Below are 17074 nucleotides of genomic sequence, written 5' to 3'. Positions count from 1 at the left end.
TCTAACTTCCAGTTTTTGTAATATTTTGCTATTTTTGTCTGTTCAGAGTGTTTCTCCGAAGGCTATGATGTGGTTGCTGTGTGTTGGGGGGGTGTGAGCATTGCTCTTCAGCCCTTGCTGCCCCTCAGAATGCACCCCCAGGGGACGGGTTTGAGCAAAAAGCTGAGCTCCTATCCCTGTTTTCAGGGCAGTGAGATTGTAAGTTGAACTTCTTTGGAAATTAGTTGTGGCAAACAGTTATTCCCGCAAACATATCTGTTCAAATAATGTTTTGTTTTAACTGCACTTGAAATGTGGGCTCTCAGGCTGGTGTGAACTAATAGTTGGCATGGTAAGGATTCTTCTTTGATCCTTCTGCTTTTCAAATGTGTGCAAGGCAGAGTCCCTATTCCAGACAGCAATGTATGATTCAGCAGCCCAAAAATAGACTGCCTTGTCTGTATCAATAATAAAAATGATTCTACACAAGTTACAGTGCAAGAAAGCACTGGTAGTTTTATATAAGGTGCTCATGCAGGAAGATCTTAATTCTTTTTAATTTAGACACGAGCAGCCTGAGTTGTAGCAATTCTCTGCTGAACTGAACCACTCTGAGAGCAGTTTCTTGACCTCAGACACTGCCTGCTGTGTTACTTGTTTTTATTCCAATTTTAACCCTTAAATGTTTTCCCTAAGTCTGTGCTGTATTACTTGAAGAAGTAATACAGTAAACAGACCTTATGGTGCCTCTATTTCTAGAAATCTGTCTTTCAATTTCTAGTCTATTGATACTTTGTACAATTCAGTGTAAAACAGCTGGTGAAGACATGTCAATTTACAATTGCAATTTACATGTCAGTTTTTACTGCAGTCCGTTAGTGTTGCTTGCAACAAAAGCTCTAACAAGACTGTCTGGAACCAACTGCCAAGCTGCATCTTTATTTCTTAATCAGACCTTCCTCAGAAAGGCTTGGAAAAGTGATTTTGGGAGAGCTGCCTGTTGCACAGCACCGCTTACAAGGAGCAATCAGTGCGGCCCTGTGGCAAAGTGTGTTTGCAGAAATCCCTCTGCTCCTTCCTTGGCCGCAGGGTTATGTTTCAGGCCATACAGAGAAGAGCACTGTTGAGCTCTGAAACACTGGCTCCTGTGTGCTGGAGATGCAAAAGTTTCTGTGTTAAAACATCAGCGCTGAAATATTTTCATTGCACCACGCTTGCTGCTTGCAGATTGCTTATTGTGACACGCAGAAAGTCGGTGGAAATGACATTTGTGATTGTGTGAGAGGCAGACACTCTCTTGGCAGCAGATGTAAATGATGTTCTCACCTAGGATGTTTTATCCATCAGCTGTTTGCAGGAAAATGCCTTTGCAGCCCGTGAGTCTGTTCCCCAGCGCAGCTGTGGCGGCTCGGCCGGAGCTGCGCTGAGGCCTTGGGGCCCAGGTTGTGATGGCGGCCGTCAGGCAGGGGTTGAAGTGGGCCCCGTGGTTTGAGGTTGTCCGTGTGCCCTCCCAAAGCAGGAGGGGTGGCCTGGGGGCTCCAGCAGCGTGGGTGGCTTCCCAGAGCAGCTGGGCTGGGAGGTGTGGTGGCTTGGCTGGCTATGGAGCACTGAGCCACTGGGCTCTCCTGCACCCCAGCGTCCCTCAAGTGCTGGTCACAAATGATTCCAGCAGTAACTGCTGGCTGGTCTAACTCTGCAAGGAGTTACAGCCAGCATGTACTGCGTTTTGAGCTACAGCTTGTACTGCTGCCATTTCTGTTCATTTGGGCTCAGCCCGAGTGCTCTGAGTGACAGCGATCAATAGGCCTTTCCTTCTGGGTCACCCGTGGTGCCCAAACAAGAAAATTTAGTCATTCAACCATCCTGATGTACTTATTAGAAGTACTGACAGACTCTACATGCTTGGGGAAGGAGAGGCCATAAGCACAGCTCTCTGTGCCTGCCTCTGTCTCTCTGCCCACTTTTCTGTCTCTTGCCTCTTTACTGGTGCTATTTCTGTCACCTTTTGTCACCACAGTACCCAAAACTGCTACATAAACCTGTGTTGTGGAAAAACCTTCTCCAGATCTCTTGGGAGTTTTGTACCCTTTTTGTGAGGACTGCATGAAAAAGCTGCTCTTTAGAGGAGAAGGGGAAAAGCAGAGGGTGATGAAGGCAGAACTGACTGCAGTAGGCAGCGCTTGGGTTACCTGTGTCTGGGGCACATCATGCCGGTACCAGCAGTGTGCACCACTTAGATGGAATTATTACCTACTCATGGAGATATCTTTAGCTTCCAGCTTTGAAATAAATAGTGAATGACAAATGAAACAGTGTGTAGTGGGAGGTGTGGGTGTTTGGAAGTCAGTTAAAAATAAGCGAACATTGTGGTAGAGGGGCAGAGCAGTGAAGTTGTGCTTTCATCGTGTATTTTTTCCTGGAAAATACTCATCCTTGAGGATACCTAAGGTTTGCAGTCTGAATTCTCTATAGCACTTGGGTTAGAGGCTGCACAATGCCAGCTAAACCAAACCAACCAAACAAAAAAATCCTGTAGATTTATTTCTTTCTTTTCATAGGTGAATGTAATAATTAAGCTGTGGAAGTACACCACAGGGTTGGATGTGTCATTGCTTTGCTATGATATACGGTGGGGTTACTGCAACTTTGATTGTAAAATGCATTTTCAGTTAAAGCAAGGAGAAGTGAAGCAGTTGTGACCTTTATCATCAGCACTGGATGCTGTAAATTGCACTGAAGGGACACAGTGGAATGACCACTATATTTATCTGACCCAGGGGTGGTTTGTGTGAAATGTATTTCTGTCAAGGATCTAAACTAACATTATTTCTCAGGGTTTTCTTTTGGTTGGTAGCATATTGTGGGGATTTATCATTTATGGGCAAGTTTTTTAGCTTTTTCCTTCACTGCTGCTTACTTAAGCATAAGTGACTTTGTATTTTCATGGGGAAATGTTTAGTTTGTCTGTTGAATTAGCACTATTGCACTGTGTAATCAAAAGCAGTATCTTTCCATTTGTTTAGAGCTGCCAGTCTGAATTACAAATTAATTGACATGCTGTTTAAGTGAATTCCCTTGTCAAGGGGAATTAGCATGGTTGCAGTAAGGGCATTTTTGTTTATAATGTCAGTTTTTTATAGTTTTTGAGAGACCAGTTGCAAACAGGTCGGAAAGGAAAGAATATTTTTGATCCCTCTTAATTTAAACAGTAGCAGGGTTCTCTCCAGCACAAAATACAGCTTGACCAGACTAGCAGCAGGTTTGTATCTCATGTGTAGTAATGTAGTTCTGGAGAATAAATGACACTTAACTCTCAAGGAATACGTGCTTGCAAGCACAGCCTGACACTACAAGTAGCTTTAGGATTAATACACCTGCTTCTCGATTTTTTCTTTAAGGTGAATTTGATTTTAAAAATATGGATTATACTGGTGATAAGGAGACTAAATACAAAAGGTTGCAGTTTTATTCCAGATATCTGTTTTTGTAAGGAAAGAGCAAGTATGTTTTTAAAGCAGCAGTGTTTTTAATTAAAGGAAACATACTGTAAGGAAACAAAGACAAAAAAATGCTTAACAAAAATAGACTTGTTATTTAAGTGCCACTCCTCTGAGAATGAATTCTGTACCTGTGGTTCTGTGTTAATGTGCTGAATTAGCCCATTCTTGCTGAAATCAGCTGTGCAGAAACTAATCAACATTTGATAGCATTGCTCTTTTAATTTTTTCTTCTTTGTAAATTAAAAGTAGATTAATTTTGTAATTCACATAAAACTTTAATACAGTGTCTTTGTAAGCATTTTATTTAATTCTGCCTTACTTCACTGTAAAGCTATTGTGTTGCATCAGAACCAGGCCCATAACTTCAATACCTGAAGCTGCTGGGTGAAATGTATGATGTTAAAAATACCTTTAAATATACATCATACATGCCATGTCATGGTGTCTTGTGTCTCAAGTAGGACAGAATTTTTATTTCAAGATTTGAACAACTGAGTTGTACAGGACAGGGCACAAGTGTGGAGTTTGAATTTCTTGTTCACACAGAAAAGGGAACTTCAAAAAGTATGGTTTTTTTTTTTTTTTTTAATTTATTTCTGGGGTAGTGTCTCTTGTGTGTGAAGAATTTTACATGCCCAGTGTTCGGACACAGGGCCAGATGTGAAGCTGTAGGGCAGCTTTTTCAAATGAACTGACTGATCTGGGTGGTAGCATCTGCTCACAACATGAACCGCAGTGCAGGCACCAAGGATGATGAAGGACAGCTGTGGGTCTTCAGGATGGCCCCACTTCCAGCTCAATTCCTCTCTGTTCTCTTTTTTTTAAAGACTAGTTGAAGGAGAAACTATTATTGCAAATCTTAACCGCTGAGTTTCATTGATGGATTGATTAACTGTCAAAAGATTGACTTCAGCCATGCCTGGTGCTGTGTGTGACTGCTTCTGTTTAAACAGCTGGGTTTGTTAAGCAACAGCCCGAGAAGGAACATGCTCTTCTGCAGATACATATTTATGAGAGAGACAAGAGAGGGCAAGGCTGCACAAAGGCAGAAGCTGAGTAAACTTTCTCACTTAGCCAGCTGATGCTAATTGTATCCTGCTCTCAGCTGCACAGCCCTGATGACAGTTTATAGCAGGGCTCTCCAAGCCGTGCGTTCAGGCAAGGCACAGCCTGTGCCATGACTCCATCCACTGCCTTTCAAGATGTTTGTGGTTTCATTTGGGCACCCATAAACAGCTGCAACCTGATCTGTTCCCCATTTGTCAGGAAGTTAGGCGGCTAGGAGTTCCTTCATGCATGGCAATGATGTCATTTACAAACAGTGGATTTTAATTTTTTTCTTAGTTTGGGAACTAAGGAACACGTCTTATCTTTGCCTTACTGCAGGATAGCTGACTCAGTATGCAGAGTCTCATCCAAGTCGTCTGAAGCTGATGGAAAAGCACTTTACTGCTGCTTGTATTTGGCTTTGTTTAACTATCAAAACAAGGAAATCTTGTATTAGAGTGAGTGCAGGCCTGAGCACTGGCCAGTGCTGTGCTCGGGGCTGACTGCGTGATTGATGAGTGCACATACAGTTCTTAATGAGCTCTTGTTGACTATATATTCAATACTTCTGAATTAAAGCAAGTAAGTTAAGAGCCGAGACATAATCAGCTTTCAAATGTTTCCTGAAACCAGTTGTATGCTGAGAGTTCCTGCTAACCTTTGAAAGTGTGTGTAGGTATGGATAGACATACACAGAAAGAGCTGTGATTTGTGTGTCATAAATGTTTATTTAATTGGTTTTGAACTGGCTCTCTTCAACATTTGATCATTTTAATGTAAGTGTTTTAGCTGCTGCAATGGTGTGACATCAGAACCAGTGTGCTAAAAGACAGCAGTGAGCAGCAGCTCTGTACGCTTGCCATTTGAGTCACTCTGCCCGGGAGAGGAAAGTGCCTGTTCACACCACGGCATGCTGCGAATTACAGCCTGAGGGAATTTCAGTTTGTAGGAAAAAAAAGGGAAAAAAAATTATAGTGTCCTGTCCAGGGGCTGTGTGTTAGCAAGTGCTAATCTAACATAGATTGTCTACTGTGAGAAAATTGAGAGCAGCTCCTGCTTAGTGCAAGGATGTGTTTTTGCTAACTCAGCTTCTCTGTTCCTGTGAAACACATGAGAAGAGGGAGAGCCCTGGAACAGGCAGCGTGTACTGTAGCTGGGGAAGTTACAACAATACAGATATTTGAAACTGGGAAATGATACTTTGTATACTTCTTTGCCCAGAGAGCTTCTGAAGGCTTCTTGCCTTTATTAGATCTATTCGCTATCTTGGGACACTGTTGGCAGCTTCAATACCAGCAGCTATTGCTCAGTAACCTCAGCAAGATTTACAGATAATGTGGAAGAGCACAGGAAGGATTATCCATAGACAGCCCATGCATTGAGTGATCCTGATAGATGCCAGTAATAATCATAAATTCCAATTGTGGCTATAAACTGTTTGCAACGGCTTAAAGACAGAAGTACCTTAGAAGAACCTCATAAGTTTTTGGAAATTACAAAAGTAATGTTTGTGTTACTGTCTGTATTTTGCAGTAAGACCTGTATGCATAGAAGTGCAGTGATTAAAGGTAGATTTGTCATACAGAGGAAAACAGATACTGAGGTCTGTACAGTAAGGTCAGTTTCTTCAAATTCTGGCCTTTAAAGGCTTTGGTTCCTAGAAAACCTTCTCTCTCACACAAGAATTGTATTGGTATAGAAAATCAGTATGTACCAGGTGTTTGGCAATCCATGACTGCTCTTAACTTGCTATCTTTTAATTCTAATTTTATTGTGTATTTTAACTTGTACCACTTTCTGATCGCTCATGAGCTTTTCAAGCATATTTTCTCCCATCCAAGGATAGTTTTTAGCATCAATCCAACCATACTACTGAACTGCAGAGAATCCAATCTTATAATGTGATCATGGCTATGGTTAGTGGGGCTTTGAAGCCAGTCTGCCTCTCGGGGAAGCAGTGAAGTGTGGGATGAGTGGAGGCATGCAGCAGTGTTCTGAACTGAGCATTGTATAAAGATGAGATTAAAAAAACTTCAGGACTCCCAAGTATGAAGTAGTATTGTTTTATGCCCCAGTCATCTTTCCCCCTCCTGCAGCGTAATGCACATTTATTTCCTGAGAAAAGAAGATGACCATGTTTGCTATTTCAGCACATTGTTGTGTTTCTAAAGAATCCTAGGGGGAAAATAAACAGCTGTTGGATGGCTCTGTCTTTTCTCTCTTTATGCCAAAAGTTTTATTTGACCAGAAACTCTTCTGTTGGCTTACTGCTTTATTTGAGCACATGTACATCACAAACTCTCACTGGATGTGTGTATGCATAGATGTACATATAGTTTGTGTTTTTCTCATTGTGTATTTCAGATCTTTGTTTGCTGCTGGATTACAGTAACTAAGCATATGTCTGTAGGTATAACTTATAATCATGGTTATATTGTTTATGATGGGTTTTTCCCATCTCCAGCTGTTTGACATCTTTTCAGAGTATGCGGATTTTCAAATATTTTGACATGGAATCCTAAGTTTAGGCAATAACTCCTATTCATAGTGGAAAATCCAAATTCCTTTTTGTAAAGTCTAATATTGCCTTTGTCAGTGATAAGTGTAAGATTGTGTTGTGCTAAAAGATCTGGATTTTGAAAGTGCTCTGTGGTATTTTAGCTGTCTTAATGGTTCTTGGGGTTTTGGGCATATGGTCTGAGTCCATATAAATGGGGAAGTTGCTGTTGGCACCACTGGTGCTTCTTGAGTTATCTGCAGAGCCTCAGCTTGCCATGAAAGCATGTGGAGGAATTGGGTTTTGTGCTCTTTAAGTTCAAGAGGAATCCATACTGAAAACGTTTTTCAGTTGTGTTGAGCTTTAGTGCATATCTCCAATGATAGAGAAGCATACTTCTGTGAGGTGTCAAGGCATGCTGAATCAAGTCTGTGATTTGCTTGGAGTTTGTTTGGGGTTTTTTCCTTCCTTTTTTTTCTTTTTCTTTTTCTGTTTGTTTTTGTGGGAAACTATATCCTGTTGGTTTCCCACAGTACCAGAGATTCAGGAGACAGAGTAGATAACTACACAGCTTTATCAATGACTGTGGATACATCCATGTGCTTCTTCCAGGTATCTGTTCAGCCTATGCTTTAGTACTACCAGACCTTTCTTTTCCATTTTGTCTGGTTTTTTTTTTTTTTCCTTAAACCCACAGAAGTATTCCTAGTATCCTTCAGTTTCCAAGCTTTTTCTCTGATATCTAGCAACTCATTTATTAGCTTGCTGTTAATTTATTTTGCATATTGTAATAACTGACTTTGGGTATCAGTCTTTCCATTAAATGAGCAATCATTCCTGTGTTGAGCAGCTCAGGGTGGGATGTAATCTGCAAACAGGAAAGTAAGCTGTTTCATGTAGACACTAGAATATGGATAAAAATGTATTACAAGTACCAAACTTCATTTGTTTACCATTATAAGCCACTAGTTTTAAAGATAGAGATAGATTTTAATGTCATAATGGGGTACCATGAACAGATGTCCTTTGATCTTGCAGCTCACTTCTACTCCAGAGAAGTCTGTAGTAGAATCCAAGGACTAAATGTCAGCTTCTGTGTGGCTGTGAGCAATATCCTCAGTGTTGGCTGCTCTGAAGCTACTATACCAGTGCCCACAACCCCTGGTAGAAATTATGTAGTAATCTCTGAGAGCGTTCATTCAAGATAAATAAGAACCATGTGGGTGTGTGAGGAATGACTGTAGTTCTTTGCATGCTTCTTTGCCAGGATACGAGGAGAAAGGTCACCGCTACTTAAAGCAGTCCTGCCACAGCAATTCCTGGCTTAGACCTTGCCAGGCAATTCACTGAAGGCAAAGCCCCTGGTTTATTGATCTTGTTTCTGGAAATAAATATTTATGATGCAGTCAGGTCCCTGGAAGTAGCAGCAAAAAAAGTCTAGAAGTGGGTTGTTTTGATAAACTTTCACTGGATTTCCTAATGCGCTGCATGTGCTCTGTGTGCAGTGCTGTTGTCTTTCACAACTTGTGTGCTGGAGGGTTTCTAATTTGCATGTAAAAATGAATTCTGTTAGTCACTGGATATACTTTTCTTGGCTAAACTTGTGCCCTCTCAGGCTTGTTTTCAAAACAGAGCAGCTGTTTTGTGGGTGTGACTATCGGAAATCTGTCTGACACAATTTCGTCCTAGTAACTGAACGCATACCTGGCATGGAGCTCTTGAGAGATTTTTTTTTTTCGTGCCTTCCTGTTGAACTTCAGCATAGGGTTTACATTTCCTTTTTACACAAACTGACTTGTGGAAGTAATTGCCAAGCTCAGCAATGCCCTGGGTGAGTGCCAAGGTGCCTCTGGCAGGTTGTGTGTGGGGGAGCCACCAGCCCGTGCCCTCTGTGGCATCTCAGCACCCTGCCAGTGGGAAGCAGGGGCACCACCTGCTGTGTTCTTGGGCTCATGGAAGCTGTCTTAATGGTTCCTGGGATTGTGAGCATACAGGCTGAGCCCATATAAATGGGGAAGTTGCAGTTGGCACCACTGGTGATTCTCTAGTTGTCTGCAGAGCTTCAGCTTGTCTTGAAAGCATGTGGAAAAATTGGGTTTTGTGCTCTTCAAGTTTGTGCTCTTCAAGTTTGTGCTCAACTTTGAGGATGCTGTTCCTGTTGGAAGACACTCCCAGGATTGTATTTGTCCCTGTGTGGGGTGGATAGTCAGGGTTGCACTGCAGAGCTGCAGCCTGTGTGAAGATCACACCGCAGAGCTCCTTGGGGGGACACCCTGATGGAGGATGGGGGTTTGTGGAGGGGAGGGTGAAGCAGGAATGGTGTCTGGCTGCAGCTGGAATTCCTTGGGGGATTTTGCAGTGCTCTCACTGGCGAGTACCAGGCTGCAGAGGCAGCTTGGGGTCTGAGTAATTGCAGACATGCTTCCACTGCTGTGCCTGGGTCTTCACTGCCCAGCTGGAGACAGGGATGCTGCTGGGGGCTCACTCAGCCTCTCTGTGCAGGGAGGGCTCTGGTGCAGCCCTGAGCCTCTGCACCCACAGGGCATCCTGGGGCCAAACCTGCTCTGTGCCCAGGGACACTGTGGGTGGCAGCAGCTGAAATAGCTGAGCACGTCCCAAAATGGAAATGACACTTGGATAAACTTACTGCCTTGGGAATGGTGTGCTTCACATTGACACTCCTGCAAGATCATGGAAGTCACTGTATCCATGTTGCTACACACAACTGGGATAAGTGTTCCAAGAAGTTATTGTACCTAAATGTAGTAAGCAAGGAATAGATTTTTTTCAAAGTGCATGAAGTTGAAAAGGTCGAAAAGAAATTAGCAGAAGTATTTAGTGGTCAGAAGCATTCTCTTCACTCACTTCCACTGGAAGAAACAAACATCTCCCATGCTATGTTTAGTGGAAATCTGCCAGTGAAACTGTTCAAGTTGTCACATCTAAATATAATCACAGCAACCTACAGGAACTAGGTTAATATTTTTATTAGCTGGAGGAGGATGGTTCTGCTTTTCTCATTTGGTTAATAATGCCCTCTATAATGTGCCAAGGTAACTATCATTTGCTGCAGTTTCCATTGTCTCTCTATTTATACTATATATAGAATAAAAGCATGTTTCTCTGCTCTTTGGTCAGACACAACTTAAAAAAACCAAACCACTGAAAAAACCAAACAAATCAAAAGAGGCCCCAGTGAAGACTAAGTAATCTAGAAAGAAATTCCAATTCTAAGGGGACTTCAAATGCTATAATTACAGTTCTGCTGCACTTAAAAAATTATTTAAGTACCACCTGCACTTAAAAGTGAGTGGTGCAACAAAGGCATAAAATAAAGCCTCTTCAACTTCTTCAAGTCTAATTAAAAAAAAGACCATGGATAAGCATGTTAAAAGGATAACATTTCTGGTGTAAACAGTACCTTTAAAATAGCTTTCTTTTGTTCTGTGACTGTTTGCAACCACCATTATCTTCCGCAATTATCTTCCAAATCTGGCAGCCCTTTTAGATTGCTTCATTGTCTGGTGGTGCAGTACAGGCTCATTTACCATTTCATATCAGTATAAACTGTTTGCCTGCTCAGCTTTCTTCATTTTGTATAGTTCGGGTTGAAATCCCTTATGATTTGGCACATTATTCTCTTTCCTCCTGTTCCACAAAAGTCAAGTAACATACCAGACTCCATAGTGAATCTTGAAATATATGAATAATGTGTATTCCATTAAGAGAGAGTAACAATATCCCATAAAGAACACTAGATTATTTTTTGCTTGCCAAACTGTACTTGTATGTTAGTTTAAACTTTCTTTGACTTAGTAACTGTGGAAGGAATCTGATGCAGCCCACATTCTGTCATTTCCATCATGTTGTCAAGTACAGATTTTTGAGATCTTTGCTGTTAGCATTTCTTAGCAATGTGTAGGTGTGAAATATGCCTTCTTCAAACCAAATTCCATGGTTAGAGTCAGTGAGCTGGTCACCTAGGAAACTTTTAATAATGGATCCAGTTGGCTTGATGATGCAATTCTGGTATGATCAGATTTTTCCAGTTCCCTGTAATTTGAAAATGTAGTGCTTGAACAAAGTAGTCTTAATTTCCTTTATAGAGGAAAATCCTCCTCTGCCTTCAGTTCCGTTTTAGTCACAGTCTAAGATACAATGTTCTTTATTCATTTTGTGGTGATTTCAGTAGAATTACTTGAAATTGCATGATCTTTGTAATAAACTGTTTGGAAGGTATTGAGTCATTACTGCTCTGTTTCTGTCTCATTGTGAGTCCATGTGAACTCATTGCACTGTGAGGTCCTCCTGTCCTTTTGAGATGTATTTGGAAGATTTTCTTCTGATTCTTTGCTACCAAAGTGTGCTAGCACTTAATTTGCTCCACCTTTTTCCCCCTCTTATCTTCCAAATCTGTCTTTCCAAAATTTTTGGAGGTTCAAGTTGAGTTGATGGAAGAAGTTATAATATTTCTAGTTTCTTCTTTGTTGCATATTGTATTGCAGGAGTGTCGGGTTTGGTAGAGCTGGCAGTTAAAATTGTCTCTAGGACCTTTGAGGAAAAGGATTGTGCCTTGCCCCCCTGTTCACAGACATGCCTCCCAGACACCCCCACCCAAGGAAAAAAATAAAGAAAAGAAAAAAAGGCAATAGCAGGATGTGAGAGAAATCCCGAAAATTGTGTGTAGTGGGGAGGGCAGGTAGAGATGTTGTCTGTAGCTGAGGAGCTTGGGCAGTGTCAGATAAAACTGCAGGAGCCCTGCTGAAGGCACAGGTTGGTTTTGGTGCTGTAGGTACTGGGCACAGGGTGCTGTCACTGCTTAAAGGTTACACCTGTTCAAGGGGTGTCTGGGGAAGAGCAGGGTCACAAAGCAGATCAAGTTTTCTGCAATTTGCAGGAACACCACCTGGGTCAGGAGCACCCTTAAACTGAGACCAGTAGCAAAAGCAGAGGTGGTATCCCATGTGCTTGTCTTATCCCTGCTCTACCCCATGTGCACCAGTGGAGCTGCTGGGGAGGACGGAGCAGCCAGAGCACTGTCACACCTGGCAGGATGCTCTGGAGGTGACCAGGGCTGAGTCTGAGCTGTGTGTCAGTGGAAACAGTACAAGTGCCACCTGAGACTGGTCTGCAGAGTTTGCCTGATGTGGGTACTTCAGACAGACTTGAATTTCATGAGGACAGGGGGTTTTATGCTGCTCTACAAACTATGTCTGTATTCTGACAGGTATTTCTGCCTGTGTCAATATACTTGAAGTATTGGCTGCAGAGCATTGCATGAGTGAGTTGCAAAGTGCATTTCTTCTATAACGTGGGAACTGGGTCATCATCTTTTGTGTTAACTTTTGCTGGTGTCACATAAAACAGAATGGGGAGTGGTGAGTGGTTTGAATACACTCAGGATGATGTCCTGGCTGTCTGAGGGCTGCTGAGCCTGTGGTGGTGGATGAGGCTGAAGAGTTAATAGGAATGTTTTCCACAGCAGACACTTCTTGCACATGTTACTGGATTAAGGAAGGTAAATCCAGAAGATGTTTTTTTGGCAAGTAATGCAGTAACAGGCACTCTGTCTGGAATACTCATCATAGGTGATTAGTTTTATTTTATTGTTAGGATTCATCTCATGGGCTCTGGTTAGAGCACAGCTATTGCTTGAACTTGGCCTGAATTGGGGAAGCTGCAATGTACTCTGACATCTAGGCTGATTTGATTAAATACTTGATTTCAGATAGGGATAAAACCTTCTCATAGCTTCAAATTATTTAGTTTCATTATGCAGCATATTACATAGGTTTCTAAATGTTGTTCAGTGGTTTAATTGGGAAGCTATTTAGTGGAAATTCATGACCCCATTTGAACTGTGTTAAAAGCTCTGGAATGTGAGGAGGAAATTGGTTGCATGGTCACTTGCCTGTGTGCAATAAGAGGGCAAAATTAGCAGTGCTGTAATGTACCTATGCTCTGAAAAAAAAACAAACCAAGGAAACTCCTTGCTCTTCTGTCTCTGCCCAAGGACTTAAAAGCACTAAATGCTGTTTGTTGGGGGTTTGGTTTCATTGGTTGGGTTTTTTGGCTTATTTTCATGGAGAGTATGCACTGTTGACTTTCAAGGGAGCTACTGGGGTTGGGTGAAGTTTTCTTACCTCTACTCAGTTGTGTGGTAAGAGGTAACATGATTAGCTCAGCCTGAAAAGTAGTAAGTTATTTTTGTTTTGAAGATTTCTTCCTGTCTAGTACTCACACTGTTTTTGTGTCTTGAACTAGTTGTTTACAGAGTAGATAGGCTTCTTTGCTTTCTCTTCCAGAGGATAATTTTAAATACTGCACCTTGCCCATAGCAGTTGTTGTTTGGTAATGTCTCACACCTGAACTGTGGCAGCATCATTGCCTCCTCTCTTTGAATGAAATGCAGGAAGTCATAGAGCCCCCTGAGCTAGTGCTGCTGTTCATTGCATTTTATGTCACAAACTGTGCCCTGAAAACATATTAATACATGTGTTCTTTCCTTTTCTTCCTCAGATAAACTTCTAGTCTTTACTGTAGCAACTAAAGAAACCGATGGCTTTCACCGCTTCATGCGAACGGCAAAGCATTTCAACTACACAGTGAAGGTATTGTGTGTGTTTTGTACCAAATGTTTGTGCTGTCCATGCTGTAAAACACAACCAGTAATTGGTAGCTGACCTTGCCTTAGCTACATTGTGTGCTGGGACAGAGGGAACAGCAGAGCTGGGGGGCAGGAAGGGCACCTGCTGCTCTCCCTGTAGCTTACCTGCTGATGTCCCTCTGAACCACCGTGGGAGGGAGGTGCTTCCACTGCCTTAGGAGCTGCTTCAGGGGTTTGTAGCTATCATGGTCAGCATCCTCCTCACCCACAGGTTCTGGCACATTTTATCACAGAGCCTTGTTTTTCAGTGTGGCTGATTTTGTTTGTATGAACACTTCTGGGAGCTGTACTGCACTCAAGGGCTTTGGATCTCTTTCCTCAAGCAAGGCTGCAACACTGCTGCAAGGAAGGAGGGAGGCTCACAACTGAAAATTTCTGTGTTTCCCAGGAGCCTGTAATTTCTGAGAGGACAATGTGTCTCTATCATTCTTTCCAGCCTTTTCTGCCTTGCTCCATGCCTCTGTATGTCACGTACTTAGGTTGGCCTCTGCATGACCTTGGGAAAAAGGGAGGGCACTAGCCTTCTAAACTTTCCCCAAAATTGCTTCTGCCAAGAGAAAATCCAGGAATTCAGATGCTGTTATGAAATTTTTCTTCTTACTTACCACAGTGCCTGCACTATAAATAGGAAATTATTTGGGTCTTTGACTTCTACCACTGAATTTAGAGGACTGAGAAAACCTTCCCTAATATGATAAAGCTGTACTAGAGCACCTGAGCAGCCTGAGCTCTGGATACATCTTTTAGCTTTGCAGATTTGTCCAAAACATCATGCAATGTAGTTCTTCCAGGCTTTATATGTTCCAAAAACTTTAAGTACAAAATACATAAAGGGCTTTTTTTTTCCCCTTTTTTGACATGTAATCTGCTATACTGCTTGGCTGGGGAGGAGTTTTATGTTTAACTCAGTTTTAGCAGTGAGCTGTATACTGGAAAACCTATACTTTCCTTTTTGTACAAAAAACTTGCAATTTGAATTAGTTATACCCTGACCCACCTAGGTCTTTTGTGCCTCCTGTTCCTAAAGGGATGTTATTGAATTTTAAAGGTCTCATTCAGAATGTTTTTCTAATACAGAGTTTGAAACAATCCTTAGCTTTATTTTTTTTTCTATTTTTTTTTCCTGAAGGAGACCCATTTGAGTAAATGGCAGTAGCAGGCAATTGCTTGATTCTTATTTGGTTAAGAAATGTCTCTCTCATGTTTTTGCAGTGATGTCATTGTGCTGAATGTTGCTTCAGACATGGAAAACCTACAATGCTGGAAGTGCTGGCTTCAATGTGTTGCTGCTTCTGCTTTAGCATCTGTTTTCAATAAGGGTCTGCTTTAAAAAAGCCTCATGGGTTTGGGTACTAGCAAAAAGTGCTTTTTTTTTCCCTCTTATTGCAGGTTCTTGGAAAAGGTGAAGAATGGAAAGGTGGTGAGCTGCCCAACTCTATTGGCGGAGGGCAGAAAGTTCGGCTGCTGAAGGAGGGCATTGAAAGCTATGCTGATCAAGAGGACTTGGTTGTACTGTTTGTGGAATGGTGAGCAAACCTGGCTTCTTGTCTTTGTGTTTTACTCTGGGTAGACATGCAAAAGTAGCTCCTGTGACATGCTGAAAGTTTCATGATGCTTTTGTTCTTCACTGTTTTATTTGAGAGAGTTGGCATCTTTCTTCATTCATAAAAATAGCGGATTGCTTTTGGAGCAATTGTTACTTTTTAACAGATTTACAGATGTAAGAGTTGTTCATAGTTCTGCTGCCTCCAGGGGGTAAAAAAATGTTCCTGGGAGCTGACAGGCTTTCAGGCAAGCATTTGTCCGTCCTCTCGCTGTTCAGCTGCAGTGAGAGCAGGATGTGGCTGCAGGCTGGGAGTGTGGATGTGAGGGGAGCAAAAGCAGCTCCAGAAATAAAGTGTCCAGTAGGGACCAGAGGCATAATCTTGTTCCATGAAGTAACAGTGATATGGGGGAAGCTGGAAAATGGCTCCCTGAGGAAAGCATTTAACAGGAGAATGTCTGTGCTAGAGAGCTGAAACAAGAGTCTTGGTGTCAGACGTAGCCTGGTGCCTGTGCTCCCTGTGTGATGGAAGCATGGAGAGACAGTGCTGCTGCAGGTGCCAGATTATAGCTCACAGCACAGCTACGTTTGAACATCCTCCCTGCAGGCCAGATAGGCTTCTCCTGTCACTGAAAGCATAGAGCTCAAATGTGTTCAAATCACACTTTCTCTATTGCTTCCCTCTGCTTTTTCTCTTCCTGTTATTTTCCTCCTGTGACAGCAGCATGGCCAGAGTAGCTCAGAATCCAGCTTGCAGCAGCCACCAGGCTCTTCCACACTGCTGTTAACCAGAGCAGGGTCACAGCTCTGACATAATCACTGCAAGGAAAGTGTGGGGCCATGTCTGGAATCAGGGACAGGAAGCTCCAGTGGTGCCAGGCAGCCTTGGAGAGGCGCAGCTGAGAGTGAGCTTGGAGAGAGTCCTGGATGAGTTCACCCATGCTGCTGTGCCACCTCATGCTGGAATGTCTGCTCCAGAATTCTATTCCAGCTTTTAACTGCTTTATGTATTGAAAACTTGACAGTTGAAGAAACTTAGGGGCACTTTTTCAGGGCTTGGCAGGTTTTGCACAGCAGACATCGTCACGAGGCAAAGTGTCTGGACACTGGCAATTTATGGAAAGTTAATTTGTTTTGCATAAGTTAACACTTTGGGAAAGTTGGAGTAGCCATTAAACTGGTAGTAAATTCAAATACATTACTTAATTTTCTGTTCCAATTTTTCCTCTTGTGATGAGTAAAAGAAATACCTGGAAAGCAAAAAAATCTAAATAATTGTCACTAATTTATAAATAAGCATTATAAGGGATGCCTATTATGCTTAATATTTTTTTATGCATGCTTAGGTCTGTAAAAGTTACCTAGTTTGGAGATGCACATCCAGTTTTTGAATTTATTTTTTTATTGACTTGTTCAATTTTGCATTTGCTAAATGAAAAACCTATCTTTCTAAAAGTAAATACTTTATGTGTTTGTTCATAGTGTTGTCCTACTAATCATACCAGAACTGAAACTTTTAAAGGTTAATTTCAAAGATTTTGTTCTGTGCTAAAGCTCAGATAAAACAAGCATTTCCCAAATGTTTTCTACTTACATTGAATTTCTTTGTTTCTGAATTTATTATCCTAATTCATCACTATTTTCTTCCTATGTGGTAAAATATGCAAATTTATTATCACATTGATACAGAGGTCTAGCTCAAATTTTTCTCCACCATAATTTGCTCTCTGGAGGGGCAGGCTGTCTGCTGGCACAGATGAGAGAGTACAGAGGATCATGTGTGTCCAAGTGCAAAAGCCATAATCTTTCTTCCCATGAAAAATCACAGGATTTAAGGCCTC

The 17074-nt window shown here is 41.9% G+C and overlaps 1 protein-coding gene across 2 annotated transcripts in view; it reads left to right on the top strand.

The window, feature by feature from the left end:
• The window catches only part of PLOD2 (procollagen-lysine,2-oxoglutarate 5-dioxygenase 2), a 48557-nt gene that overhangs the window by 1387 nt on the left and 30096 nt on the right, over nucleotides 1-17074 (top strand). For both annotated transcript variants that reach the window (XM_066556686.1, XM_066556685.1), the window contains exons 2-3: nucleotides 13543-13634; nucleotides 15080-15216. In XM_066556686.1, the coding sequence (XP_066412783.1) occupies nucleotides 13543-13634; nucleotides 15080-15216 (229 nt within the window). The remainder of the gene's footprint in view (nucleotides 1-13542; nucleotides 13635-15079; nucleotides 15217-17074) is intronic.

The sequence above is a fragment of the Molothrus aeneus genome, chromosome 10 (genome assembly GCF_037042795.1).
Source record: "Molothrus aeneus isolate 106 chromosome 10, BPBGC_Maene_1.0, whole genome shotgun sequence".
Classification (NCBI taxonomy): domain Eukaryota; kingdom Metazoa; phylum Chordata; class Aves; order Passeriformes; family Icteridae; genus Molothrus; species Molothrus aeneus.
Note: the sequence above shows the minus strand (reverse complement) of the source record. Positions and strands in the feature narration are given on the sequence as shown.